Raw genomic sequence first — 26,438 nt, 5'->3', positions numbered from 1 at the left:
CAACAAAATATTTCGAAATATAATTAATTAAATGAATCAACAAATAAATCGAGCTAAGGAAATAATTTTTCGTCATGCCTGCGCGGAAAGTTCACTTTTCCATTGGAGAGGGGTTGAACTTTCCACTCAGGTATGACGAAAAATTATATTCAGCCCTAAGGAGGACAATTAGACAAGCTTAAACCACGTGTTTACCCCCCTCGCCTTCGGCTCGGGTTGTAATTTTACACGTGGTTTGAGCTAGTCTACTTTTCCTCCCTAGGTGTGAAATATACTATTTCACGCACTCTTGTACGCTTGTGTATCAGCATTATGTGCCATAAATATTTTAGTTATTGTTTTGCATTTTATGATTATTTTAATTTTATTTTATTCAAAAAAATAACTTTTTTATTATTTTTCCTGTTTTTTTTTCAATATCTTTTGGCAATACTTTCAAATCTACGAGATTATATTCGATGGTGAAAAGGAAATTGACTTTATCGACATTCGATATTCAATGAAAGTCAAAATGTGAACAACTTCACATTGTATTCTTTATAAATGGTGGAATATTTTTGCTGAGCTGGGTTGTTGTTTACATACCCAGAAACTGTTTATCATTCACCTCCCCACTCATTTTTGTGAGATATAATAAATTAACAAGTATATTGTTAAATATTTTATACCGTGTATTGTTAAAATTGTTACGAATATTTTCTTATATTGTGTATCATCGGTTTAATTACAAACCGTGATTAAGTTAACCAAAAAAACGTGAAAATAATTCCAAAATAGTAAAGCAAATCAGTTAGCAGAATATTTTCAAGATGAAAGTGACGGTAACGACTCTTGGTGATGATATATTTGTCCTGGATGTTAGTGAAGATTTAGAGTTAGAAAATTTTAAAGCCTTTTGTGAGATAGAATGTGGAGTTCCTGCACCAGAAATCTCCATTGCTTTTAATGGACGGCCGCTCATGGAAGAAAAAAAGTCTCTGAAAGATCATGGCATCAGAGACGGTGATGTTGTTATTCTACAACATATACATCAAAGTGGAGCAGATCTCAGTCTTCAATCAACCAGTAATGGAGGTTAGCATTACATTCACTAATTTTATATTCACTTAATCATTTAACTCAATTTATTATATTTTTTCAGCTCTGCCAATATTAGATTTTAGTTCTATTAGGATTCCAGGAACATCAACGAGTCCCAATTCTTCTCTTCAACTAACTCAAAATCCACGGAGCGAAAATGATCCTGCTATGATCAGAGATATGTTCCTTGCTAATCCAGATCAGCTTGCTTTACTTAAACAAAATAATTCTAGACTAGCTGATGCATTGTTATCCGGAAATCTTGGTAAAAAATCATAATAAATATATTTCTAGTAAATCAAATGAACATGTAAAAAAATTGTAACAATCTTAAATAATTTTTAGATAAATTCTCAACGGTATTAAAGGAGCAAATCAAAGCACGTGACGAACGACAAGCCCAGCGTTTAAGAATGATGAATGCAGATCCATTTGACACAGAATCTCAGAGACTTATTGCTGAAGAAATTCGACAAAAAAATATTGAAGCTAATATGGAAGCAGCTATGGAATATAATCCAGAAACATTTGGGACTGTTGTAATGCTTTATATCAATTGTAAAGTTAATGGACATCCTGTGAAAGCATTTATTGATTCAGGTAATTATATCTTATTCAATAAAAACTATTTTATTCATCTGTTAAAAATATATATAATAATATTATATTTTTTATTTTAGGTGCTCAAACAACAATAATGTCAGCTGCATGTGCTGAACGATGTCATATAATGCGACTTGTTGACTCAAGGTGGGCTGGAGTAGCAAAAGGAGTAGGTGTTCAACGTATTATTGGCCGTATTCATATGGTGCAAATACAAATTGGTAATGATCATTTAACTACGTCCTTCAGTGTTCTTGAAGAACAACCTATGGATATGTTGTTGGGTTTGGATATGCTTAAACGACATCAATGCTGTATAGATCTTAAAAAAAATGTCTTGAAAATTGGTACTACAGGCACTGAAACACCATTTTTAGCTGAAGGTTTGTACTGAATTTAAAATTAATGAAAGAAAATTATTGATATGTGGCAAGTTTTTAATCAAATATATAATTTTTAGGAGAATTGCCTGAATGTGCTAGATTAAGTGGTAATAATGATAGTACGATGGATGATCGTGATTACCAAAGAGTCTTAGAAGATAGTGCAAGAGAAGCAAAAAAACTGAGACAACAACAAGGTAAGTAGATATTTAATTACTGATTATATTTTTCAATATTATTTTGAAATTTAATATTATATCATTCATTCTTTAGAAAGCAACGTAAATAATGCATCTACCACATCGGCCTCAAATTCTACAACGAATAACACTGATATTACGGTTTCTTCTGATGATCCTTTCACAGAATCTAATGTTAAAGCTATCGAAGCTCTTGGCTTTCCTCGAGCTCAAGTAATTGCAGAATTACGCCGATTCAATGGCGATGGAATTCAGGCTACTGCTGCATTATATGCAAAATCGTTAAAATTTTAAATAATGTAACTGGCAAGACTTTTCTAATATTTCTAACAAAATTAAATACTAAAATTTACTTCAAGGAATGATTATGATTTAGTTTGATAAATGAATAATTTTGTTCATTTTTTTAAAATATATTTTTTCAATTTTGAAAATCATTTTTTGTGAATTTATGAAAAGTTATTGCGTAAAATCAACGTGAATGCTCAATTATTATGAATGACTGATATCGTAGTCAAGCTAGTTAAATCAGGAATGATAAAATGCTTATAAGTCAATAACTTTTTTTATTTAGACAATTATTGTTTGATTTTTTTGTTAAATATTCAAAGTGTGTCATTTTTAACAGATTTTATTGATTAATATTAACTTGAAAGAATGTGAAATAAACCTATAAAAATAAAATCTACATGTTTTAATGAAATTATTTACATTTCATTAATTAAAGTAGACTTGAAAAGCATTTTTGATATATGTATTTATATTAATTTTCATTTAATTGAAAATCATATTTTATTTGATTGAAAATAAACATTAACAAAATTAAAATGTTTAATAAAAATATTTTTTTTGTAGCTGAATTTTAAGCAAATTCATTTGTATATAAAATAACAAATAAACAGTTGAAATATTAAATTTTGTACTTATATTTCTCTTTTTTATGCTGGAAGTTCTCCATTATTCCAATGAATTTCGATCATTTTTCCAGTACGTGCTGATTCTTCACATGCAGCTGCTATTTTACTTACTGCTAACGTTTCTTTAGGTTTAACAGAGGGTTCTACTTTACCCAAAATAATGTCAAGAAAATGATCAAGTTCTTTCTGATAAGCTAATCGGAAGCGACTTGGAAATGAATACCAAATTGGTGGCTGATTAGGACCATTATAATTATACATTGTCTCAACACAGTGAATTGGCTGTTCATTTTCAGCGCGCACCATTCCTTTTGGTCCGAAAGCTTCAAGTCTCATATCATAACCGTATACTGAATTACGAGATAGATCTATGACTCCCAAAGTACCAGATGGAAATTTTAACGATGTTACTACTGTATCAAAATCATTAATTGCATTTATCTCCGGTATATTGGCAGATGCTTGAACTGAAACCTAAAATATAATTTACAATATATATTATTTATGTAAAAGCATAACACAAAGTCTTGTTAGTTATAATGAAATTGTTTTTACTCTTGTTGGATATTCTCCCAAGATCCATGTCATCATGTCAATATCATGGACCATACAGTCATGGAAAATTCCACCAGATTCACGAAGATATTCAATTGTAGGCAAAGGTGAATCTCGAGATACTATTCTAAGTACATGAACATGTCCAACTTCTCCTTTCCTAACTCTGTTCCTTACTGCATTATAACTTGGATCAAAGCGACGATTAAATGCAGTAAAAAGAGTTTTTCCAGTTTTTTGAGCAGTAGCATAACACTTTTCGGTATTTTGGCGATTTTCAGCTACAGGTTTCTCACAAAATACAGATTTTTTTGCTTCTAACGCTTTAGTAACTATCAGCTCGTGTGTATGAGTTGGAGATGCAACAAGTACTGCATCAACACTAGTTGAAAAATAAATTAATTAGTTTTTTTTATTCTTCAACTGAATTAGATTGCATAAATTACTTAATAAAATTATTTTCAGTAATAAAAAATTTAATCTTACTTTGGATCTTTAAAAACCTTGTCTGACTGTTTACTGTTCAGAAAAATAACATCATTCAATCGAAAATGTTTTTTAATTTTCGGCCAGTTAGATTCCATATCATCAACAATATAAATTAATTTAGTTCGTGGATTATTGATAATATTATCAAGATGAATCATTCCTGCTCGACCCACTCCAAAAATTGCGATTCTTATAATTGGATCACTTGCTGTATCACTAGTTAGAGCACGATTATTTTCAAATCTAAATTGAAAATTTTAAATTAGTAAAATAATTTTAAAATATTAAAATACATAACTATTGTAATTATTACATTTTATATAAATAATCTTCTGATGGTGGAGCTGGAGTTGGTCTAGTGTAAGGAGATGATTCCTTGAATTTAATAGTTGCCATTTTCTTTAAAATAATTAAACTATTTTTATTCACTCTATAAACTCAATCCACTGGCAAATGATATAAGAAAATAAAGATCTCCATCGTATTTATACAGATGATCTTTTTGCAAACAGGGGGGAATTATCAGCATAAAAGGAACTTTCTATGACGACAATTATTCATCAAGTTTTGACATTTTTATAAATATATATCTGCTAATGATAATCAGTTACAAAATTTTTAATCTGTAATAAATAATTAAAACTATAATAACATGAACATAAGGGTTATCACTATACAATATCTTGTTAATTTTGCATAATCATTCTTTGATAATGGAATATTTGTGTTCAACAATAAAAATCTGGTTTTTTAAATTGCTATTGTGGCTTGATGATAGGCTTAAAAGTTCGATTGTAAAAAAATAGATAGAAATTATAACAAAGTAGCATAAGCCAAGAAATATTGATCATTTTTGGTGGCTGCTTTAGAATGGGTTCTAAAACTTCAGTGAAGTAAAAGAAAACCCTGAAGTAGAATGAAGATTTTTTTGTTCAATTGTCCAGTTGGACATGCTTTTGATAAGCTAGAATAAATGTGAATTTTTTCTTGAAAAAAAGATAGATCATATCCTAATAAACATCTTCTATCAATACTACTCTTGTCAACAACTGATTCGCAGACAATTCAAATCGACACTAGCGCTGCAAATAGCCGGCTTACGTACTAAGCACTCCCTGAACACGAAATTCTGGAGTCTGAGCTTCTATATCATGTAGAGTAGTTACTCTTTATCAAAACTGTTGAAATTAGCATTCACTGTGCTACTCAATTTTCAGTACACATATTGATAAGGATCCATCATGACTCCTTCACACTTCTCTCGTATTTTAATCTCTAAATTGCCTAAAATCATACCAAAATCAACTATCAATTTTACATCAACTATCAAATATTATTCTAGTGAGTATCAAAACCGGTTTTGTGGTTTTTTATATATATTTAATAGATGTCTTGTTGCTAAAAATCAACAAGTGGTTCGTGAACTTTGATTCCCTACATTTCTTTTCATTCTTAATCATTTGTTCATAAATGTATAAACTTTAGATACATTTTATTTAATCAGTTATAATTATTAAACAAATATCCGAAAAAATTTATAATTTTTTTTAATTTGATAGTAGGAAGTTGATATTTAATATTTATATAATTCAGATTAATAAATATCACTGTATGATAAGGTAAATGGTTTCGTAATTTTCTATAAATACATAATTTCTAGTTGACCTTTCAAGTCTATAGCTTTTAAACATGTTGATAAGAAATTGACTGTACGACAAATAAAGAAGTCTATCGAGTTCCAAATTATAAAAAAAATTAATTTGAATTTTTTTCAGCCCCTTCTACATATCAGTTTATAAAAGTAGAAAAGTCTGGAGAAAAAAAGAATGTTGGGGTAATTACATTAGATCGACCTAAAGCATTGAATGCTTTGTGTCAGGACTTAGTTACTGAGTTGAATGAAGCTATTCAAAAATTTGATTCAGATAATTCAGTCGGGGCTATTGTACTCACCGGAAATGAACGAGCTTTCGCGGCAGGTATAGAAAAAAAAAGTTCATTATATAAAGGAAATGAAATTTACGATTAACAATGAATTAATAAATTACTTATTTTTAGGTGCTGATATTAAAGAAATGGCAGACAATACATTTTCGAAAAATATTACTAGTGCATTTTTAGAACATTGGTCTGGAGTTGCGAAAGCTAGAAAACCAGTTATTGCAGCTGTCAATGGTTATGCTGTACGTAATTGAATGATGTTTAATTAAATTTCAATTTTGATAGTAAAAAAATATTTCTCAAAAGTTAGGAGGAGGTTGCGAAATTGCAATGATGTGTGATATTATTTATGCTGGTGATAAAGCTAAATTTGGTCAACCAGAAATTGCAATTGGTACAATCCCAGGTGCTGGTGGTACTCAACGACTCACCAGAGCTATTGGCAAAAGTAAAGCTATGGAAATGGTACTCACGGGAAATCAAATAACAGCTGAAGAAGCAGAAAAAGCTGGTTATTATCACTATTACAATCTGATATATATATTTTTGCTATTGATATTTTTTATTATATATAAATAAATATTTTAGGTTTGGTCAGCAAAGTCTTTCCCGCTGATAAAGTTGTAGCGGAAGCAGTAAAACTCGGTGAAAAAATAGCTTCACACTCCCAATTAACTGTTACTTTAGCTAAAGAAGCTGTAAACAAAGCGTACGAAATGACTCTCCAAGAGGGACTTCATTTTGAAAAAAGAATGTTCCAGGCAACATTTTCAACAGTAAGCAAACGTTTTTTTTCTACAACACTTGATCGTTTTTTTTCATAATAAATTTTTTATTTTAGGATGATCAAAAAGAAGGCATGAAAGCTTTTATAGAAAAACGTCCACCTAAATTTACCAACCAGTAATGATGATAAATAACAATGACGGCAATGAATAAATGATCTAATGGTTTTTGTAAATATATAATATCTATAATCAAGTATTGTAATATTTTTATATGCCATTTATTACCTCATTTTTAATAAAATACTTGAATACATTGTATTTAAAATTTTTATATTTATTTTGTCAATTGCCTTATACAATGACAATTATTAGATATAATACGCTCATAGAAAATACATTGGATTGCAATTAATACGAAAAATATGATTGGATTTTTTTCGGAAATAACACCTAGAAAAATCTTATTGTATCACATATAACAATAAAAAAAATAATAATAATTTTTTTATTATCATTGTTTTAATTTTATCATGTTTTACTCCAACAATTGATTGCATATTTTACATTTCCACACTGTGACTAGCTAATACTAATAATGTATACTTTAAACTAATTATAGTTTATATCATAACTGCATACACAAATGTATAAATATATATATATGTAAGTAATCCATCATTTTACTTGATGTCATTTCACCATTTAAATTCATAACAATCAGAACAAACTCTCACCTTCTTCACTTTAATAAGTAATCTTAAAATGATAATATAATAATTAATCATAACAATTTATTACGTGCAAATTTAAGTAAGATAATTTTATAAAAAATTGATTATTCCTTTGCTTGGTACATTGATGGAAATTATTTTTTATACAATTGAAGAAAGTATGTCGGAAACAGTTACTGATTTTTTCATGGATAAAAATACAATATAGATCGTCGTTTTTATAATCATCCTCGTTATTATGAACATTTATTAATGTTATTATTGATAAATATTAAAAGGAATTGGCTTTGAAATGATTTGATATAAAAATTAAATCAATTCTATGAGACTGTAAAATGTATTTAAAATGGGTATCAAAATCTAGAGTGCAGGGAACATCAGATTCTTTTACGTATATCACAGTCGTAAGCTCAGCTCTAAAATTCATTTTAAAGAGTAATGAATTAATAAGGAATTAAGTAAGTTAATGCTCTATGGAAAATATTATTTTTCATTCGACTCTTAGTCAAGTATTTATATTTATCGTTTATTTCGGTTCTTCATAGTAAAACGTCTCCAGAAAGCGCCACTTTTTTTAGTAGGTGTTGCAGTTGAAGTGTCATATGAGAAGCTTGATTCATCATCAGTATCATGAGTAACTGGCTCTCTTGTTGGAGAACCTCCATGACCAGAATCTTGATCTCCATCAGTGGTTCCTTCTGCGAATCCTAAAAAAATATCAAGTCAACATCATGAATTATTAATAGACCTCAATGTTAATTAAATAAAAAATTATATAGCACAATAGAAAAAAAAAACAAGTACGATCAAGATAATAAATATCAATTACAAATAAAATATACGATAGACTTGAAAAAAAATTCAATCGACTTTACCTCCACCAGCTCGTAGCATATCTAAGAAAGTATTTTCAGTGTTTCCTCTAGAACGTCCTTGTTTTTGAGATGGTGTACCAAAGCTAAGACTTTGAATATTAATTTCGGCTTTCAATTGTTCTGGTGGAATATCATCAACTCTAAATTCATTAGGATCTTCAACAAACGCCTGTTGCAAATCACGCATTATTTTCTTCCGGATAGTCTTCTTCATCGACAGGTGCCGCTCTAAATGCTTTACGTCGCTCTCGGTTAGAGTTTTGCTGTTGTCTCGGCGGCGAGACTTCTTTTTTTTGCTGTTCTTCGGACTCTCTTCCTCCCCTGATGTTGATCCCACTGATACAGCGCTGTCGTGACCTAAGGCTTTCTCTTCGGTCTGCCCACGTCCCGTCTCCCACTTGTTGCCGAAACCAAAGATGTCCCTCAGATGAGGGATGTTCCGGTCTGTTGTCTGTTGCCTGGCCATTTTTAGTTGGAGGATGATTTATTGTAACTTCCAGTTTTTGGCTTGTTTTTTGCACAGTCTGTAATTAAAAATTTAGAATCAAATATTTTCAATTATCATACAACAAAAAAAAAAAAAAACTAAAGTAAAAGTAAATATTTTTGAGGTTATTTAATATCTCTAATTTCAATTGGAAAAATATTTTTATCATTCTGGTCCTTATACAATATACTTTCAATAATTATCTTCAAATAAAAGCAATAGTAAATGTTTATGTAATACATTGCATAATTATTACTATTTTATTTGTCTATAATTACAAGAGTAGTTATACTAATTCGTTATTTTAAACTTTTAAAAAACAACAAAAATTATCTAACATATTTTTTTATACTTGATAAACTTGTTTCAACTTTTATAGATGATTTTTTTAATAAATATAGTTTTTTACATCATTCTATCAACAAAATATTACATTTAATCCGCATTCCAGATGTTAATAAAAATTACTTAATCAATCTACCATCTTTAATGTGAAATCAAAGAATATCAGGTATTTAATCCTTTAATATAAGTAGTATAATAGATATATATTTCTTAACTCATGGAATCAACACGACCTTCGGGCCGTTCACTCGCTACAATCTCGAGGGCAGACAAGATTAATGCAACATTATGTTAGTTGGCAGAAATTACCAGAGATTGCGTTAAAAATGGTATGCAATAATGAATGACAGCAAAAAAAATAGTTACTTAAAAGTAAGATGTTCATTTTATATACAATAATATGAATAATTATTCCATAAAATTAGAAAAATAAGTCAAGCATTAATTTAATTAAAATATTGGTTAATTTAACTGTTAGGTTATAATATAATTTAATGACTTGCATAATAATTTTTGATTGAACAATAGAAAGCATCGAAGTGTAAAGAACCAAATTTCCGTCAACTAACTTGATAGTTTCATAAATTATTTTGATTTTTTATCAATTTTATCTATGCACATAGTTCATTTAAATTACGATAAATAAACAAAACAATAGAATGATTATGTAAAATCATTGTTTGGTTATTTTTTTTTTTTGAAGAGTGAAGAGTTTATTGACGCAATATGCATCTTTTATATCATTATATTCGGGTTACAGATAGAACACTGATGACCATGACACAATTTTAAAATTATATAAAAATAATTATAATTATAAGGATGACTAACATAAAAAAATCAGCAAACATTTAATTAACATCAAACATAAAATGATAAAAGTTAGCAACTATTGATGGTTTATGTTATTGTAAACTTTATTCCAATATCTCTTCAACTATATGATCACAATAGTAAATCCAAAGCGGAAGTCATAACATTGTCTGTACATTTCCTCTTTAGTTTTCTCTCGTGACCTTTAATACTTAAAAATTTCCTTACACACATAACCATTCATCTATTTTAAATAATTCACATCGTTATTCTTTTTTTTTCATTTCTATCACTTATTTATTTTGTTCATGTTTGCTTTTTCATTAAATACAACTCACGATGTGAAATTTTAATATAAAACAATTCATAATACTCCACCTTGTTGATATATAAACTTCCTAAACAATCTCATAAACTCCATATGGAATATCACTTTTAAAATACACTGTGTAAAATAATTTTAAAATAAAAACAAAATAATAATGACATTACCACACAAATTTAACAACTGGTTTTACAATATTATCATTTATAAAGTTCACTTATAATCACGGTTGACATTTAATTATTCCATGAATTTCTTTCATACACATCAAGTTGATACAATTAAAAAATAATAAATAAAATCAAAACATTTCAAAGAAATAATTAATAATTAATTAATAATTATTTATTTGAAATTAAAGCCGAGGCCATCAAGAGGGCCAAGGCACAGGATCGATCCAACCAGAGAAGCCGTCGCGGTGCGACTGATTCTAAAGTTAAGCATCGAGAATTTGTACTTTCACTCTGAATAAACTAAACAGCACGATCCACTATATCTGTTGTATGTTAGTGACTATAACACGTAATAACGATGAGACTAAGCAAATAATAAAAAGAAGATCACTTTACATTATAGGATACCACCTACACACTTTGTTCATTCTAGACTTCAATTACTTATTTACACTAGTTTTGCTCCAAAGTCTTTGAAGTGATGATGATGATGATGTTGATAATGATTCGAGCTTTTTTTTAATTAATTTTCTCCTACATTTTTAACAATCATTTAAATTGAATATTATTATACAGCAATTTCAATTCAATTGATAAAAGTTTTAGCATTTGAATATTATTCGATGTAGGTTGTAGGTGATTTGTTACATTAAGAAAGTAGGTTTCTAGTTTCCTTTCTGTCACAAAAGATTTTTAAGTAGAGCACATACAGACCAATCTATAATTTTTGATAAGTTAATCACCTGAATGATTTTTAAAAATAGTGTTTTTATTGAAATATCTTTTTTTCATGATTATTAGTAGTATGATAGTATATGATGCTTTCTTTTTTAGCTATAACATGTCGTTGAGTGGGCGCGTGCAACAGACTTAATAAGGTTTAGCAGGCTCAGCTATACAATACATAGAACTTGCCGGCGAATAAGTTATGTTGATTTCGCGTTCAGGAAATGTTATCTTCTATACCAAGTGAATGCACACCCGATCAACCGCATCTTTGAGATCGACTGCGCATGTCCAGTTTACTTATTAAGAAAAGTTATTACTTTATTGTAAAGGTTCTCACGCTCATATAATTATGATAATACTAAATACTTATATTGAAATAAATACGATTGATTTGATATTGTGAAAAGTATGTTAATTTTCAGTATCAACAACACACTCATACATTTAACATTGATCTGTTTAATTTAACCATGAATTAACAAAAAATATTAGAAAGTAACTAAATGTAAGTGAAAAACATCAATAATAGCTTAGTGGTCGAACAGGTTAATGTCCTCAGTTCTTGCAACTAACCAACATTATTATTTGCTTCTGTTAGCCAGCTATTTTAGTCACCTTTCCCCTCATATAAGTACAGTTATACTTCAGGGTGAAAGGTGAGGATACTACTTTTTTTTTAGATACTCTTTTTAAACAGTAAAAGTACGTCTGAACCTCCTAAAATTTGTAATGTCTTTATTTTCTAGAATTATTTCACGCTCATCAAATATCATGATTGTGTAATTCACTGGTGTATTCCTGGATTTTTCGAAACATTTTTTTCGATTTCATTATTAACAAACATATTGTTTACAATTTTATTTTGATTAACTTTCTAATATCTAATAATTATCATCATCATCCTTCCATACTATGTTAGATCCTTGCTTAAGATTCTTTTCAATTACAAAGTCTAATGTTCGGTAATTTCTTTCATATAGCGTATCGCAAAGAAATAAAATTGTAGTTAAAGACTTGTTTCGTTTGTCCTAATGATAAAACTTTTAGACATTACTTAAATAGTAGAAACAATCTTAATTAATAGTATTTTTCTCAAGGATTCGAAATTATCCAAGACTTAACGGTACATTGTTCCTGTCATGTTGGGAACTGGATCACAAGCTTCGTCTTCTCAACTGTACCTTCCTTTCTTTGTCTGTATAAAAGTCAACCTGCCACAGAGACATCAAATTCAATTAGCTTAATGCTTTTTACAGTAATAAAAATTAAAATATTCACATTTTTAACTAACCTCACTTTAAATTATTAAAACTTGACTCTAAAACACCACCTGAGTCAAAGTACAAAAATTATACAACATCAATTGTATAATTAATATTTTCATTATTTCTTGTTTTTTAACAATTCAAAGTATAAACATCTCAATAATAATAATCCACATGATTTTCTAGTTTGTTCACCCACCTTGACGATCAACTTTTCTGCAACCTCTTGCTGATGACTCATAGCCTATCATATATTTGCACACACACTTTTAAACAGTCATAATACGACTTGCATTTCCTTTCATTGAAGAAAAAAAAATAAAGAAGAGTCATAATAACTTATTTAAATACATCTTAAGAATTATTTTTACTCAAAATAAAACCTTGAGTATTTTTTGATTGATTTTATTTTTCAAAAATAACCTCTTTTGTCTTCAGCTATACAAAAGATACATGAGCATTTTTTTGGTTAATGAATACTCCAAAAATGGATATTTATTCAGCTTTTTACGTGATAATAAAAGCAATAATACTGCATAAAAGTAACCAATACCTAAATATTATACATGATTATTCTAAAAGTATTTCTTTTAGTTATATTGAATGATACTAAAGTTAAAACTTGTTGTCGACTTTCTGGATGCTGAGACGAATAGAACCGTTATGCAACCTGTATCGTTCACTGGCAGATTCCCGTTGTCCTGGTCCGTGATTTCTGTGCATTGTCAGTTATGGTAACGTGTCAGCAGGTTGGTGTTCACGCATTATTCCTTACTTTAAAATTATAAAATATCTGTTTACAATATATTTATCATTTACAGCTGAATGAAGACATAAACTTTATCAAATAAGTATCCCACTTTTTAGAACAGATCAAAAATCTGTTCAAGAACGAGTCTGAATTTTTGTTGTATCTCCAGAGAAATCTATGGACACAACCAATACTCCATGGCTCCAATATAAAATCTGTTGCTTACAGTCTAGGATTATTAGTAAATACAACTTTTAGCAGAGTGTTGTTTAACTTAGGATTATTGGTAGATATGAACGCTTCATGCATATCATTTCAATACATCTAGAGGATTAGAATGTATGTAGCACATCAGACAAGTTATGCATCTCATCATTATCTCATTTAGTTGATGATTATTAAATCCTGTTATCAGTGATATAATATTGTTAATAAAGATTAAATAGTACTAAGATGTTGGTAGTGTCGATCTGCGGGGTCACACCTATCTACACTTCACTTTCATGGAGTGTCACGTAAAGCACGGTTCGTTTTATTACGAAATCAATGCGGTGGTTGCTTAAGATCTTAGCGTGTGTGTCCGGTAAGGTTTCTCTTTGTTCCGCTGGTTGATTATCAAAGTTCTGATATGAGTGTCCAGTTCTCGACTCTTCTTTTATTTCTTCTAGTACTATTTGCTTTATTGTTTTAAGAATTCTTCATGTTTACTTATTTCCATCATCAAACGTTATTAATTATAATTGTTAAAAAATTATTTTTATATTAAATAACACTTATGTCTTGGTAGCTCTATTTAAATACTAATCTATTTGATAACCTGAATTTAATGATTAATATTTAAAAACTTAATAATAGTTAATAATTGCTTTTTATTGTTTGTAAATTTTATGGAGAATAGAAATGAGAGTAATAATACTGAAAAGTAAGAACATTAGATAAGAAAGAAAAAATAATTGTTACAGAATTTTTTATTCAAAATTGTGATACCGTGAAGTTTGAACACGCAACAGAAGAAGACCACTTGTGTCATCTTTTCATCATGCTTTGTCTTAGTCTAATAATAGATGGACAGAATATTTAATGTTTCAAAAAAATAAGTGCTACCATAGTTACTTGTATTTGCTTTTCAATTCCTTGCCATCTAAATCAATTTTGATATAAAGATAAGCAGTAATAAAAATTAAAAATTTTGTAATAACATCTAGACATAATTGATGTTCTTTTTTGCTAAGATATTTGACATAACATCAATCATTTCTTAGCTATTTTTCCTTTTATTTATAATTGTAAATTGTCAATAATTCTTTTTGTATTTTGTTTTTAATTACGTAAACAAGTTATTACGAAATCGTTAATCTTCAATAAATAATTAAAAAGGAAAAAAATATTTAAAGGATGCGGATATAATTGATAGAATTATTAATACACTTCATTGGTTTTTTAGAGCTTTAACTTGAACGATAAACTTATCGAAGACACTGTAAGAAAATATTTCTAATAAAGATTGATAAATGTCGATTCTTTATTATCAATAGTTCACCGAGCTTCTTGGTCACTTGGAATAATTGCAATGAAGACTAGTATAAAATGCTTAAGGTCATAGTCGAGGTAATCAAGAAATTGCTACGGAAAACCTTTGACAAAGGTTATTCCAGCAATCTCATGACCATGAACCTTTCACTCATATCCTTGAAAAGTCCATTTATACCACTAAAATATCTAAATGGTTCAAAATTTGCTAATTCATTAACTTCGTCCAGTATATTCAATTTTATTCATATGTGATCATCATTTTATTCAACACAATCATGTATTCCTTTTTGTGAATTTCATTTATTTAAGTTGACAGAAGAAAAAACAACATCTTGTCAATAATACATGGAATTTTTATAAATTTTTAATAGACATTATCATTAATGCATTTAAAAAATACCAACCTAACATTCTTTTATGATTCTTTTATAATAATTATTTATATTTATAATTGTAGCTGAATGAAAGAAATTTTTTAATTCAATTATCATAAAATATAGAAGTAATTTTAAAAAAATACCAAGATTAAATTTGTTTTTAAAATCTAACTGATTTTTATATAGGATATTTTTTTATACAGAAAACCGTTATCTGTATAATAATAAATGCAGTAACAATCAAGCATCAATTTTAATCACTGTATTAACTAGTCTATATAATTCAGTAAAATGGTATGCACGAGCAAACGTGTATCTCACTAAACCGTGTCCAAAGAAAAGCTTGTTGCTACTCACTATTTGCGAAATTTTTTAATTTCAAAGAATAGAGGTAGAAAACGTTATATTGTTCGATATTTAAATATAAAATAATTTATAATAAAAATTTAATTAAACAACTAGATTAATAATTAATGTAAATTAAGATGTTTAATAAAATATTAGTGTTAAATTTATGAATTTAAAGAAAAAAAAGATTAACAGTTATTAAGTGAAACTAGTTATTGTTACTGATAAATGAATATTCATAATTATCTAGTCATTAAAATAATTAAAACTTACCAAAAGAACTCAGTATTATTCGCAGCTCGTCAAGCACGTTTCTGAATCTGGTGCTCGATTCCGTGGGTATATTTTTGATAAGCACACACACGTTAACAACTTGATGAAATTAAAACTGATTTAAAATTTTTATTTAGCAGAGAATTAGCGGAGCAAAAACTAGTGACTTTACTGAATGTAGTTTAGTTTTAAAAATCGTTTTAAAATAACTCTAAATGTATACTGCCGTCACTTGTGAAAGTCCAATAGCGACTGCAAAGACACGAGAGTTACCGGTACGTCAATGAAAGCCGTCCCACGCGAGATTTGTGAGATCCGAAGCGCACGCAACTCTCTTGTACACTACGTAACACACGTGCAAACGACTCCTATATATTCTATAGGGTTGTAGGGTGTTGAATGAGAGGAAGGAAGATGAAAAATGCCAGACAGCCTTTCTTTGTTGCTCTTCTATATTATATCTTCCTACTTGCTGATTATTATTAAATGTTGCCATCATCCATGACGTCAACACATTAATGACGACGTTGATGACGTTTTATATACTCAATGAACAATTTATTAAAGAACTTCTATATAGAAATTCCTCTCAGTAAAAAAAAAAATCACTCATGAACTAGTATTAACGTTTGTTAGTAGTTTGCTTATTGATTTTTATTTTTAGCGTGTGCTTTACTTTGAAGCTGATAAATTATCTGGAAAAAAAGGAAATATATTTAGATTTTATCATCTAATAGATACTATTAACATGAGTAAACAAATAATTAAGAATTTAATCAATGATATGTGGGTGTATGGTAAAAATCTATAATAATTCAATTACCTTCTTTGTTTCATTTAAAGTTGTTGGGTGATAATTTCTGTTAATATGTACCGCTACTTCACTATTTTCTCTGTATATTAAATATTGCTCTTTCAACCATTGGCGAATATTAGATAAGTGATTTTGAAGAATTTCCAAGTTAAGATCTGAATTTTTATAGCTATCATTTCGAATGAAATTTAAAATTTTTGGAAATTCTAGAGGTTTAATTGATTGAATTTTCATTTTATCTGAACAAATTATTTGTTTTGGCAGCATATGAAGTTTCTGCTGTTCTTCTCTCATCTTCTTAACATAATTTATCATTGCGGAAGAACAATATCTTTCATTTGGCTTATGATGAACATATTTTCTTCTACGATTCATGTCAACTTTTTTTAGATCTTTAGGCTTTGTAATTTGTGATGATTTTGATAAAGTTGAGGATGATGATGATGATGATGATAAAGATAAAATTTGCCGTGATGATTTGATAGTTTCTATCGTATCATCAGATTCCTTGGACTTTTTTTTATTAGACTTTCGATTAAATATTACAACTACTTGAGATGTAGATTCACTACTCTTTATTTTCTGCTTATTTGAATATTTAGGTGTAATCTCTGATTCACTAGATATTCTTTTAGTAGTTCTAATAGTTTCATTATCATCATCTTGATTGTCTATTCTTTCGGTCTTACTTCTAGATTCATTAGATGATTGTTTAGTACTAGTACTCTCATTATACGTAGTGAAAGACTTGGAGTTTTTAGTACTTGGATTTAATTTTTCTTCAGACTCTTGGAATTTATCGCGACTTACATTCAGACAATCACTAACAATATCATCTGAAGTATTAGTTTCATTTTTAGATAAAATTGTTAGTTCTTTTGTTGTACTGACTTTTTCATGATTTATTTCTGACTGAAGTTGCTCTGGAATGACTGTTGATTGAGAATTGTCAGTTTTAGAAGAGTTACTTTCAAATGACTCATCGGAATAGTGAACAAGAGAATTTTTGTCTTCTAAATCCAAATTTACTTTTTCATTTTTTTCTTCTTGCTCTTCATCCTCTATTTCTTCTTCTTCTTCTACTTCTTCTTCTTCATATTCTTCTTCTGTTTTTATTTTCTTGTCACTTTTAGATGTTTCATCTCTTGTTAGTAAATTTAGACTTGAATGTTCATGATATTTGTCATCTATAGATTTTTGAGATTTGGTTAATTTAGTAGATATTTCAGATAATGATTGAGTATCTTCTAAAATTTCACTAATTGATTTATTCGTTTCATCCTTCCTCGACGTATATTCATCATTAATAGTTTTTTTATCACTTGTTATTTCATGTTCTTCTATACTTTCAATGTTTTCATTGTTATCATTACTATTTGATGATCGTTTTGGCAATTCACAAATAATCTTGATCGGTACTGAACACTTTTTGCTTTCACTTGAACTGTTTACATTTATATACTCTTCATAAGGATCTGGCATTTTAATATTTAATTGAGGCTTTAATAATTTTTGTGATTTTTTTGTATCGATACTTTTTGAACTTTCACTAAATATAGAGTATCGTTTTTCTTGTTTAGATTTATATTTTTTATCTATTTCACGAAGTCGAGAAAGTGCAGCTGTTGCTTTAGATGCCATTTTTAGAGAATAATTTGAATTGTTCGATTAAAACATTTAAAAACAATACACACCCTTTTTCTAAAGTTTATTTATGATAATAACCTTACTATCAATCAAATACGTACTTTTACAATAACTACAATACATTTAGATAAATATATTGCGTTTCCATGGCAACGAAAAATCAAATTGAAACAAAAATTTTTTTTACAATCATTTATTGCCATCTAGCAAACAATTTGGAACTAAAAAAAGGAATTGGTTAAAATCAGCAGTCGGTAATGTGATTCTCTTCATGGCAAAAAATCGCGGGTGGTTCGAAAAAGGATGTTAGTACACGATGCGACTGCGTACTTCAACACGTCGCAAGTCGTTGCTGGTTGTTTCAGCGTGGTTGGTGATGATTGGTTACCTAACTCTGACCAATAAACGTTCTCCATCTGTCTACCCCGTCAATTCTTACTTTGCCAACCACATCTCGCCTCCTGGTTGCTTGTGGCATTGTTAAATAATACGTCTGTGTGCTCGTAGTCATTCTGGAGTTAAGAAAATTATAAAAACACTAAATTCCTTTTCATTCCAATACGTGGTTTGAAATGAAATCGTTTGTAGTTTTAGCATTAGTGGCAGTTGCTACTGTAGCTGCAGAAGTTTATTTTGAAGAAAAATTTTTAGATGGTAAGTACACACTTATTTAAAAGCCGGTTTATATGATTCAATGTGTCATGGTTTCTATCAACTTTAACAACCTGCCCTTGTATGTACCACACCCTTTAATTCCTTAAAAATAAATAATAGCTGATGATTTTTAACTTCAAAAAAATAACGTTTTTTCCTAAGTAACTTGAACAGATCTTTTAATATGTCAATACATTAATCCAGTACCCTTAGCAACCGGTTAAAAGTATTTAATTTTTTGTGTATAAACTTATATATAATGTAGTATTGTAAACATTTAAATATTTTATAAAATGAGTATATTATTTTCTAAATAATTCCATTATCAGTATTATTGAATTACATTTTAAATATAATTCTTGTTATTAATGTTTTAACATTAATACTGAGTTAGTTTATTAATAAAATTATTGATATTCTTCTTAGTCAGATATTATTTATTTAAAATAAATTTAAGGGTAATCCACATAAAAATATCGCCACGACGACACTCTTTCCAGCTTCTTCAAAATCCCCACTTTAATTTTGTTCATGTCTATAAACCGGAAATCCGTTACTTCTCAAAGTCTACTCACTGTTAGCACGTGGATAGACGAAACTCCTCGAATATTTATTATTAATTATAACTAAATAGAAAAATAATGTACTTTTTTGTGAATTTATTTAATAGATTCGTGGGAGAAGAACTGGGTGTATTCAGAACATCCTGGAAAAGAATTCGGAAAATTCGTTTTAAGTCATGGAAAATTCTATAATGATGCTGAAAATGATAAAGGTAAGTAAATACTTTGTAAAATATTTATCGAGCCTAGAGTCACATATCATTTATAATAAATGGTAAGTGCTACAGGAACTCGAAAAGTAAATAGTCTGGCTTATGCCCTGAGTTAGTAATGATACTTTCCTCAGGTACCTTGTGCAGAAACATATTAATTAAATTCATAAACTTTTTTATTAAATGTAATAATTTATTTTTATACATTAAATTAAATTGTTGTTTTTTTTTTCTTTTTTAAGGTATCCAAACATCTCAAGATGCCAGGTTTTACGCTTTAAGTAGAAAGTTCAAACCTTTCTCTAACGAAAATAAACCACTAGTCGTTCAATTCACCGTGAAACATGAACAAAATATTGATTGCGGTGGTGGTTACGTTAAAGTATTCGATTGCTCCCTAAATCCCAAAGATATGCATGGAGAAACTCCATATCTTCTTATGTTTGGTAAGAATTACTTTAAATTTAGATATTTTTAATATTTTAATCTAATTTTATCTAAATTTTCTGATTTTTATTATTTAATAATTTTTTTAAGGCCCTGATATTTGTGGACCTGGTACTAAGAAAGTCCATGTGATCTTCAACTACAAGGGTAAAAACTTACTTATCAACAAGGATATCCGTTGCAAGGATGATGTATACACACATCTATACACCTTGATCGTTAATCCTGATAATACTTATAAGGTAAACAATTTTTTATCAATATATTTAAAAAAAAATAATAATATAATTGTTGTTTAAACGCCGAGCCTAGAGTCTCATATTCTTTGTTAAAATAGAGAATAGGTGCTGAAAGTGCTCGAAGAGAAAAGATTTTCCTGTGAATTTTAAAAGTAGAGAATAATATTTTTTTCACTATGTATTTCACAAGGATCGATATGTCAATGAATAATTAAACAAGGTTCTTAATAACATGGAAAATTACTATTTAATTGGATTGCGAATGATCTATTTCTAGGTTCTTATCGATAATGAAGTCATTGAGTCAGGAGAGTTAGAAGCCGATTGGGACTTCTTACCACCAAAAAAAATCAAGGATCCATCACAAACTAAACCTGAAGATTGGGATGATCGTCCAACAATTCCTGATCCTGAAGATAAAAAACCTGAGGATTGGGATAAACCAGAGCACATTCCTGACCCTGAAGCTATTAAACCAGAAGATTGGGATGATGAAATGGACGGCGAATGGGAAGCTCCTGTTATCGATAACCCTGACTACAAGGTATTTTAATTGTTTTCAATATGAGAACTGCATTTATTTTTTAATTTCCAATAATTATATGCATTCTAATAAATAATTCATTTTTTAATTAAAGGGTGAATGGAAACCAAAACAAATTGATAATCCTAACTACAAAGGACCTTGGATTCATCCAGAAATCGATAATCCAGAATATACTCCAGATCCTAATCTCTACAAACGCGACGAAATATGCGCTATTGGTTTTGACCTCTGGCAGGTTAAATCCGGCACTATTTTCGATAATGTTCTTATCACAGATGAACCTGAAGTCGCAAGCAAATTTGCCGAAGAAGTGTGGAAACCTACCTTAGTAAGTATCATGTAGATAAAATGAAAGATTTAATTAAATAAGTAGAAATCAAGTTATTATTATGATGATAAAAGCGATTCCGATTTTAATGAGTGATAAAAAGCTGGAATTCCTCGTTGCTGATATGTTTTTAATACATTGTTGAAAGTTTTTAAAAATAACACAAAAAAAAGAATAAAAATAATAAACTTCGTTGTTGTGGTATTTATAGGAAGGTGAGAAAAAGATGAAAGAAGCTCAGGAAGCTGAAGAAAGAAAGAAGGCTGAATCTGAAAAGAGTGAATCTACTGCTGATGATGATGATGAAGATGATGATGATAATGAAGGTGATGCAGAAGAAGAAGATAACACTATTCCAGATGTTGAAGTAAGCATTGAATTATCCTTTGTTTAATGATAAATATGATTAAAAATATTATAATATTTATGAAATTAATTTTTATTTATTTATATTACAGGAGCATGATGAGTTGTAAATGAATTGTAAATTATAAAATGTCATATGTGTAGTAAGGTGCAGAATTTATTCTAAGGGCTATCAAACATTCAGATATACAAAAATCCATTTCATCATTAAGGGAAGATGTATTGAATTTTATCTACGTAAGAAATTTTCTCCAATTCTCTTTGAGTGTAGTCCTTGCTTGAACGTACAATTTTTATTGCCAATAAATTCGTCAAGTATTTAATAAAATATAAGTGGAAGTGGCTCATTAATAAATAATGAAGAGAGAAGGAGAAGCAAAAAGTGAAATTGAATCAAGATGAGTGTAAAGATAAGCTCTGAGAAGACTATAAGTTGTTCCGTTTTTGTTTGATAAGTGTTTTTATATAAAAAATAATTTGAAAAAAGTAATTTAATATTGCCTATGTATAATGTGTGTGTAGAAGATTCTTCTCCATACGAATTATATAATCTAAAAATATCCCTTAATCCTTTTACAATTCTGAAAGAATGACTGGACATGTAAAAATGGTGTGTAACCATAACTTAAATAAAAAAAAAAGACTTTTCTAGATTTTAACTTTATTTTATTACGTTTAAAATAAAATATATATTATAAAAATTTTGACATTCTATTCATAACTAGAAATAAATTAATTATTAAACTACAGAAGATACAGTACAGAGAGTTTCATGTGCACCAAGCTGTTGAGTTAACCATTGTAATCCTTGTATTGCAGTACTTACATCAGTTAAAGGTGAAGACCCTTGAATGTGCCAAACACGTCCACAACATAACTTTTGTAAAGCTAGAATATCAGTTAACTCTTCAATTGTTACACTTCCTTCAAGATCCTAAAATGAAATAATTTATATAATAATTTTACACTGTTGTATGGATATATATATATATATATATATTAAAATAGAATATTCTTAATTATTATTTACTTGTTTGTTTGCATAAATAAGAAAGAGTGCATCTTTCAATTCTTTTTTACTGACTATTTTAGATAATTCTTTCTGTGCTTCTTTAAATCTTGATTTATCACATGAATCAACAACAAAAATAACTGCCTGAGCATCATGATAATAATGTTTCCATAACGGTCGAAATTTATGTTGACCACCAACATCCCAAAAAGTCACAACTAAATTTTCATACTCAAGACTTTCAACGTTAAAACCAATTGTAGGTATAGGAGGGCTAGAAAGGGTCATTCCTCTCATTGCAGATAATATACTGGTCTTTCCTGAACCATCGAGTCCTAATATTACAACTCTCATATCAATTTTTGTTCCAATATGTACACGGTTGTCCTAAAATTAAATATAATATACAATATTAGTTAAAACTTAATTAATAACCAAAAAATTGTAATGTATTATTATCTATAAAATTTTGATAAATCTAATAAAAATAAATCATGAAAATTCAGTGTCTCTGTTTCTTTTTTTTTAATATAATTCATATTAAAATGATAAAATACCCTGCCAAAGATGATTGGTATTGAAGATTCTGGAGTTAATAAGTCATGTCCAAGTTGAGCATAATGCTGTTGTTGTTGTTCCAACGATGTTAAAACATTTTTGACTTGTTCAGCACCGCTCAATAACTTCCAATCTTCAGAATCAAGTATACTTTCACATTGAATACAGACATCAGCTACCTGTGAACGCGTTGCAGTAAGATCCTTTTGTTGATATCTTAAGGCACATAGTCTTCCTCGAGTTTCTTTATCCACACAATTCAATGCCGTCTTTTCTTGTTCCGCTAGTAAAGTCCGTAATTCTTCAAAGTGCTGTCTAACTTTTTGTCTGGCATCTTCAATAGCCCAACCTTCAAGCTCTTGTATCACCACTTCAATCTTGTGAGCTGTATCTCTCATACTTTCCATAAATTGTGTCATTCGTTGGAGCGCTGAAATAATTGTCTTTCTTACATTATCAGCTTCTATTTCAATTAGTGCGGGTTTATGAGCACTATGACGACCATAGTCTTTGCATAAATAACACATCAAAGCATTATTACATCCTTCTTGAACACAAGTAAACTCAGCAACATGAGTTGTATGTATTGGACATTTTGGCTTTTCTTTTGGCTTTTCTGATAAAGGAACTCTGCGGTGCTTTTTTAATGTCTTTGAAGAATGTGTAAGAATATCACAAGCTTCACATAAATGCGTTGAACACACTGTACAGTATAAAACAGCTGTATGAGACTCATCTTCATCACAAGATTGAGTTGATTGGAGTCTTTCTTTTTCTAATACTAAAGATTTTTCTGTATTCGATTGCTGAAGTCGCTCCAATAATTCTATAAGGGCAAAGTTTTTCTTCAAACTGTATACACCTTCATGATTGACTTTAGTAGGTTGCCTATCAAAGGGGCACAATAGAAATCGAAGATCTACCATGCATGGTTGAATTCTTAAAAGACAGGTATGACAAACTGTGTGACCACATTGTAATAGTCTTGGAACTTTTCCACCATCAAGAGTAAAAACATCGTCACAAACTCGACATTCCAATACCTAAAAAAATAATTATCATTATATTATTTATTTATTTTTAGTTTAATCATTTCTCTAGAGGTTATATATCAATAAAAATATAACATACATTTGATTTCACATTGGCTTCGATCGATTCTTTAAAAAAATTATCAAAATTCTTTATTTTTTCCGTCATTTTACACAAAAATAATATCCGTACATGTACGATAATTATATTTTTTATTTCTGCAACCAATCGTATGCCAATTTGATGCAAAAATCAATTGATGATTGTTGTTATGATTTAATATGATTATCAGTGGATGATATTACAACGATGATGAATAAAATTTTACATTTATCTTCAGTAGTAACTAAAAGATGTCACTATATGTGAGTTTAGATACAAAAATTATTTTTTATCCAATTTCATGTAAATATTTTCTCTAAAAGTATTATAAACAATTCTAAAAATAATAAATTTACAATTAATGCATATTTATTTATTTAAATTTCAACTTCCTTCATTATAAATTCCCCTTAAAATTACTTCAACAGTGATAGAAAGTCCATGTAAAGTATTTCTCGTTCTTTTTCAAAATTTCATATTAGAGTAAAATGATGATAATGAACCTTCTATCAACATCAATGCATAAAGATATTTTATTTTGCACGATGTTTATAGTTCCGTTGACATTTGAATATGGCACAATAATCAACGACTTCTGCAATCAATTTAAAAGGTTATACATTCAAGGCTAATCATTACTCCATTATCAAATATGTACATATATAAAGATAAATATGACAATGTAATTTGATCATCAGACGATGTTATAATTAAAATCAAATTTAACCATCAATTAATTATTTATTTACAATAAATATGACAGAATATACTCATTGTACTAAGGAGTGGTACAAAGTACGTTAATTTTATTACAAAATTTTTTTATTTAATAAAAGTCAATATCAAGGTTTCTAGTGCATTAAATAATTGTATGTTCGTGAATACTCTTTACTAACTCGTTTTTGCTTGCTAATTTTACAGTTCAAAAATTGAAGTAATTATAGGTTAATGGAGTAATAAAAGTTGATTGTATAAATATTTATTTATTATGGTAGAGGCATTAACGATAACTATTATTATGTAAGGTGAGTGTAAAATAAAAGAGCATCTTTACTTGTTGTTTCTTTTTTTATATCAACTATATTGTTATCAATTGTCTGAAGATTAATGAAGCCTAAGTTTGAATGAATAAAACGTAACCGAATGATGATGGAGGGTACAGGAAAAAAATGTGGGTAATAAAAGTCTCATAATAGTGCATAATCGCTTCTAGTGTGAGAATTGTTGCTACTGTCTCACGCAAGATCCTAAGCTTCATATTGAAGGAACAATAAAAAAAAAAAAAGAATTGAAATATTGAGGAAAAAACAAACTTTGTCACTTAAATATCAGGTATTTAAAAATAATAAAATTTTTTGACATTTTAATAGAGTTATATTTTAATAGCTAAGATTTCCTCATGTCTGTTTGAACTTTTTAATTCTTTTTATGTTGTTTAATAGGTAGTAGAGGAGTTTTTGAAGAAACTAATTGCATACGGTCGCGTCCTTTGGCTTTCTCCCAGTGAAATTTCTAAATAATGTACTTGGAGAATTTATTTACTTCCGGACCATTTGATCGATAATAGAATCAATGAAATATGAATAGAAACATGATAATGAGAATAAAAGAGACAAATTTTTTATTATTTAAAAATCAATTTATCATTCTTCTTTTATCTACATCATTTAGAATGGGAATAAAAATTTAAATGACAGTGATGAAAAGTTTTTTGTTCAAATTTTTTTTTTTTGCTTGACATAAATTAATAGATTCAATAGTATCTTACACAATAGTCTATCTATGACACTACAGAAAAATAATATAAAAATTTTTGTAACTAAAACAAATTCACATAAATAGAGAAAGTGGGATTACATGGTAGATTTTACCTCTTATGCGTAAACATCTAATATAAAAATATATTGAGAAAAATATTGCACGTACTAGAGAGTAATAAGTAATAAAAAAATTAGATTACATATTACATATCATCATAATGAATCTTTATGACTTG

At 28.6% G+C, this 26,438-nt stretch overlaps 7 protein-coding genes and 1 long non-coding RNA gene across 11 annotated transcripts; 4 read left to right on the top strand and 4 right to left on the bottom strand.

The window, feature by feature from the left end:
- The first annotated feature begins 531 nt into the window (after positions 1 to 531).
- rngo (DNA damage inducible 1 homolog rngo) lies at positions 532 to 3,018 on the top strand. The gene is made up of 6 exons (XM_035096751.1): positions 532 to 1,074; positions 1,142 to 1,345; positions 1,426 to 1,680; positions 1,761 to 2,066; positions 2,144 to 2,263; positions 2,340 to 3,018. The coding sequence occupies exons 1-6, from the start codon at positions 810 to 812 to the stop codon at positions 2,558 to 2,560; spliced, it is 1,371 nt and encodes a 456-aa protein (XP_034952642.1). The 5' UTR covers positions 532 to 809; the 3' UTR covers positions 2,561 to 3,018.
- A 79-nt stretch (positions 3,019 to 3,097) lies between these two features.
- Positions 3,098 to 4,717, bottom strand: LOC118075111 (myo-inositol 2-dehydrogenase-like). The gene is made up of 4 exons (XM_035096764.1): positions 4,541 to 4,717; positions 4,225 to 4,470; positions 3,739 to 4,120; positions 3,098 to 3,657 (listed from the first exon to the last, which is right to left on the bottom strand). Exons 1-4 carry the CDS (start codon positions 4,621 to 4,623, stop codon positions 3,205 to 3,207), a joined length of 1,164 nt encoding a protein of 387 aa, XP_034952655.1. The 5' UTR covers positions 4,624 to 4,717; the 3' UTR covers positions 3,098 to 3,204.
- Positions 4,718 to 5,374: 657 nt separating this feature from the next.
- Positions 5,375 to 7,199, top strand: Echs1 (Enoyl-CoA hydratase, short chain 1). Its single transcript, XM_035096721.1, has 6 exons — positions 5,375 to 5,568; positions 6,003 to 6,206; positions 6,286 to 6,410; positions 6,475 to 6,679; positions 6,757 to 6,944; positions 7,010 to 7,199. The coding sequence occupies exons 1-6, from the start codon at positions 5,469 to 5,471 to the stop codon at positions 7,073 to 7,075; spliced, it is 888 nt and encodes a 295-aa protein (XP_034952612.1). The 5' UTR covers positions 5,375 to 5,468; the 3' UTR covers positions 7,076 to 7,199.
- Positions 7,200 to 7,205: 6 nt separating this feature from the next.
- LOC118075087 (uncharacterized) lies at positions 7,206 to 16,250 on the bottom strand. Of its 3 annotated transcripts, none has more exons than XM_035096724.1 (3): positions 15,922 to 16,250; positions 8,503 to 9,026; positions 7,206 to 8,334 (listed from the first exon to the last, which is right to left on the bottom strand). In XM_035096724.1, exons 2-3 carry the CDS (start codon positions 8,966 to 8,968, stop codon positions 8,147 to 8,149), a joined length of 654 nt encoding a protein of 217 aa, XP_034952615.1. In that variant the 5' UTR covers positions 8,969 to 9,026; positions 15,922 to 16,250; the 3' UTR covers positions 7,206 to 8,146. The 3 variants fall into 3 exon arrangements, with proteins under 3 accessions (XP_034952615.1, XP_034952616.1, XP_034952614.1); XM_035096725.1 differs by lacking the exon at positions 15,922 to 16,250 and adding an exon at positions 10,640 to 11,766; XM_035096723.1 differs by lacking the exon at positions 15,922 to 16,250 and adding an exon at positions 10,526 to 11,765.
- Positions 16,251 to 16,321: 71 nt separating this feature from the next.
- LOC118075091 (surfeit locus protein 6 homolog) lies at positions 16,322 to 18,376 on the bottom strand. Its single transcript, XM_035096730.1, has 2 exons — positions 16,745 to 18,376; positions 16,322 to 16,616 (listed from the first exon to the last, which is right to left on the bottom strand). Exons 1-2 carry the CDS (start codon positions 18,374 to 18,376, stop codon positions 16,566 to 16,568), a joined length of 1,683 nt encoding a protein of 560 aa, XP_034952621.1. The 3' UTR covers positions 16,322 to 16,565.
- Positions 18,377 to 18,817: 441 nt separating this feature from the next.
- Calr (calreticulin) lies at positions 18,818 to 22,391 on the top strand. 2 transcript variants are annotated; one of them, XM_035096677.1, is made up of 8 exons: positions 18,821 to 19,036; positions 19,707 to 19,811; positions 20,054 to 20,257; positions 20,349 to 20,500; positions 20,775 to 21,041; positions 21,136 to 21,372; positions 21,584 to 21,739; positions 21,831 to 22,391. In XM_035096677.1, exons 1-8 carry the CDS (start codon positions 18,955 to 18,957, stop codon positions 21,846 to 21,848), a joined length of 1,221 nt encoding a protein of 406 aa, XP_034952568.1. In that variant the 5' UTR covers positions 18,821 to 18,954; the 3' UTR covers positions 21,849 to 22,391. The 2 variants fall into 2 exon arrangements, with proteins under 2 accessions (XP_034952567.1, XP_034952568.1); XM_035096676.1 differs by lacking the exon at positions 21,831 to 22,391 and having other exon boundaries at positions 18,818 to 19,036; positions 21,584 to 21,766.
- On the bottom strand, positions 22,388 to 24,625 carry LOC118075060 (E3 ubiquitin-protein ligase TRIM23-like). The gene is made up of 4 exons (XM_035096675.1): positions 24,440 to 24,625; positions 23,308 to 24,351; positions 22,769 to 23,137; positions 22,388 to 22,672 (listed from the first exon to the last, which is right to left on the bottom strand). The coding sequence occupies exons 1-4, from the start codon at positions 24,506 to 24,508 to the stop codon at positions 22,478 to 22,480; spliced, it is 1,677 nt and encodes a 558-aa protein (XP_034952566.1). The 5' UTR covers positions 24,509 to 24,625; the 3' UTR covers positions 22,388 to 22,477.
- Positions 24,626 to 25,024: 399 nt separating this feature from the next.
- On the top strand, positions 25,025 to 26,048 carry LOC118075103 (uncharacterized). The gene is made up of 4 exons (XR_004691262.1): positions 25,025 to 25,237; positions 25,364 to 25,467; positions 25,546 to 25,774; positions 25,885 to 26,048. It is a non-coding gene; the product is annotated as an uncharacterized lncRNA (long non-coding RNA).
- Positions 26,049 to 26,438: the final 390 nt, after the last annotated feature.

This window comes from Chelonus insularis, unplaced genomic scaffold (assembly GCF_013357705.1).
Source record: "Chelonus insularis isolate UGA/USDA-ARS -01 unplaced genomic scaffold, ASM1335770v1 contig_145_pilon, whole genome shotgun sequence".
In the NCBI taxonomy this organism is placed as follows: domain Eukaryota; kingdom Metazoa; phylum Arthropoda; class Insecta; order Hymenoptera; family Braconidae; genus Chelonus; species Chelonus insularis.
Note: the sequence above shows the minus strand (reverse complement) of the source record. Positions and strands in the feature narration are given on the sequence as shown.

What these genes read in the sequence shown, in the direction of transcription:
- rngo (XM_035096751.1), top strand. Translation starts at nt 810, where the DNA reads ATGAAAGTGACGGTAACGACTCTTGGTGATGATATATTTGTCCTGGAT. An exon ending in GAAAGCATTTATTGATTCAG is followed by an intron (nt 1,681 to 1,760) that starts GTAATTATATCT and finishes TTTTTATTTTAG; the next exon opens with GTGCTCAAACAACAATAATG. An exon ending in AACACCATTTTTAGCTGAAG is followed by an intron (nt 2,067 to 2,143) that starts GTTTGTACTGAA and finishes TATAATTTTTAG; the next exon opens with GAGAATTGCCTGAATGTGCT.
- LOC118075111 (XM_035096764.1), bottom strand. Translation starts at nt 4,623, where the DNA reads ATGGCAACTATTAAATTCAAGGAATCATCTCCTTACACTAGACCAACT. An exon ending in AAGGTTTTTAAAGATCCAAA is followed by an intron (nt 4,121 to 4,224) that starts GTAAGATTAAAT and finishes TTTTTCAACTAG; the next exon opens with TGTTGATGCAGTACTTGTTG. An exon ending in TGGGAGAATATCCAACAAGA is followed by an intron (nt 3,658 to 3,738) that starts GTAAAAACAATT and finishes ATTATATTTTAG; the next exon opens with GTTTCAGTTCAAGCATCTGC.
- Echs1 (XM_035096721.1), top strand. Translation starts at nt 5,469, where the DNA reads ATGACTCCTTCACACTTCTCTCGTATTTTAATCTCTAAATTGCCTAAA. An exon ending in AACTATCAAATATTATTCTA is followed by an intron (nt 5,569 to 6,002) that starts GTGAGTATCAAA and finishes AATTTTTTTCAG; the next exon opens with CCCCTTCTACATATCAGTTT. An exon ending in TCCAGGCAACATTTTCAACA is followed by an intron (nt 6,945 to 7,009) that starts GTAAGCAAACGT and finishes TTTTTATTTTAG; the next exon opens with GATGATCAAAAAGAAGGCAT.
- LOC118075087 (XM_035096724.1), bottom strand. Translation starts at nt 8,968, where the DNA reads ATGGCCAGGCAACAGACAACAGACCGGAACATCCCTCATCTGAGGGAC. An exon ending in TATGCTACGAGCTGGTGGAG is followed by an intron (nt 8,335 to 8,502) that starts GTAAAGTCGATT and finishes ATATTTTTTTAG; the next exon opens with GATTCGCAGAAGGAACCACT.
- LOC118075091 (XM_035096730.1), bottom strand. Translation starts at nt 18,376, where the DNA reads ATGGCATCTAAAGCAACAGCTGCACTTTCTCGACTTCGTGAAATAGAT. An exon ending in CTTTAAATGAAACAAAGAAG is followed by an intron (nt 16,617 to 16,744) that starts GTAATTGAATTA and finishes CTTTTTTTCCAG; the next exon opens with ATAATTTATCAGCTTCAAAG.
- Calr (XM_035096676.1), top strand. Translation starts at nt 18,955, where the DNA reads ATGAAATCGTTTGTAGTTTTAGCATTAGTGGCAGTTGCTACTGTAGCT. An exon ending in TGAAGAAAAATTTTTAGATG is followed by an intron (nt 19,037 to 19,706) that starts GTAAGTACACAC and finishes TTTATTTAATAG; the next exon opens with ATTCGTGGGAGAAGAACTGG. An exon ending in TCGATAACCCTGACTACAAG is followed by an intron (nt 21,042 to 21,135) that starts GTATTTTAATTG and finishes TTTTAATTAAAG; the next exon opens with GGTGAATGGAAACCAAAACA.
- LOC118075060 (XM_035096675.1), bottom strand. Translation starts at nt 24,508, where the DNA reads ATGACGGAAAAAATAAAGAATTTTGATAATTTTTTTAAAGAATCGATC. An exon ending in AAGCCAATGTGAAATCAAAT is followed by an intron (nt 24,352 to 24,439) that starts GTATGTTATATT and finishes TTATTTTTTTAG; the next exon opens with GTATTGGAATGTCGAGTTTG. An exon ending in TACCAATCATCTTTGGCAGG is followed by an intron (nt 23,138 to 23,307) that starts GTATTTTATCAT and finishes ATTTAATTTTAG; the next exon opens with GACAACCGTGTACATATTGG.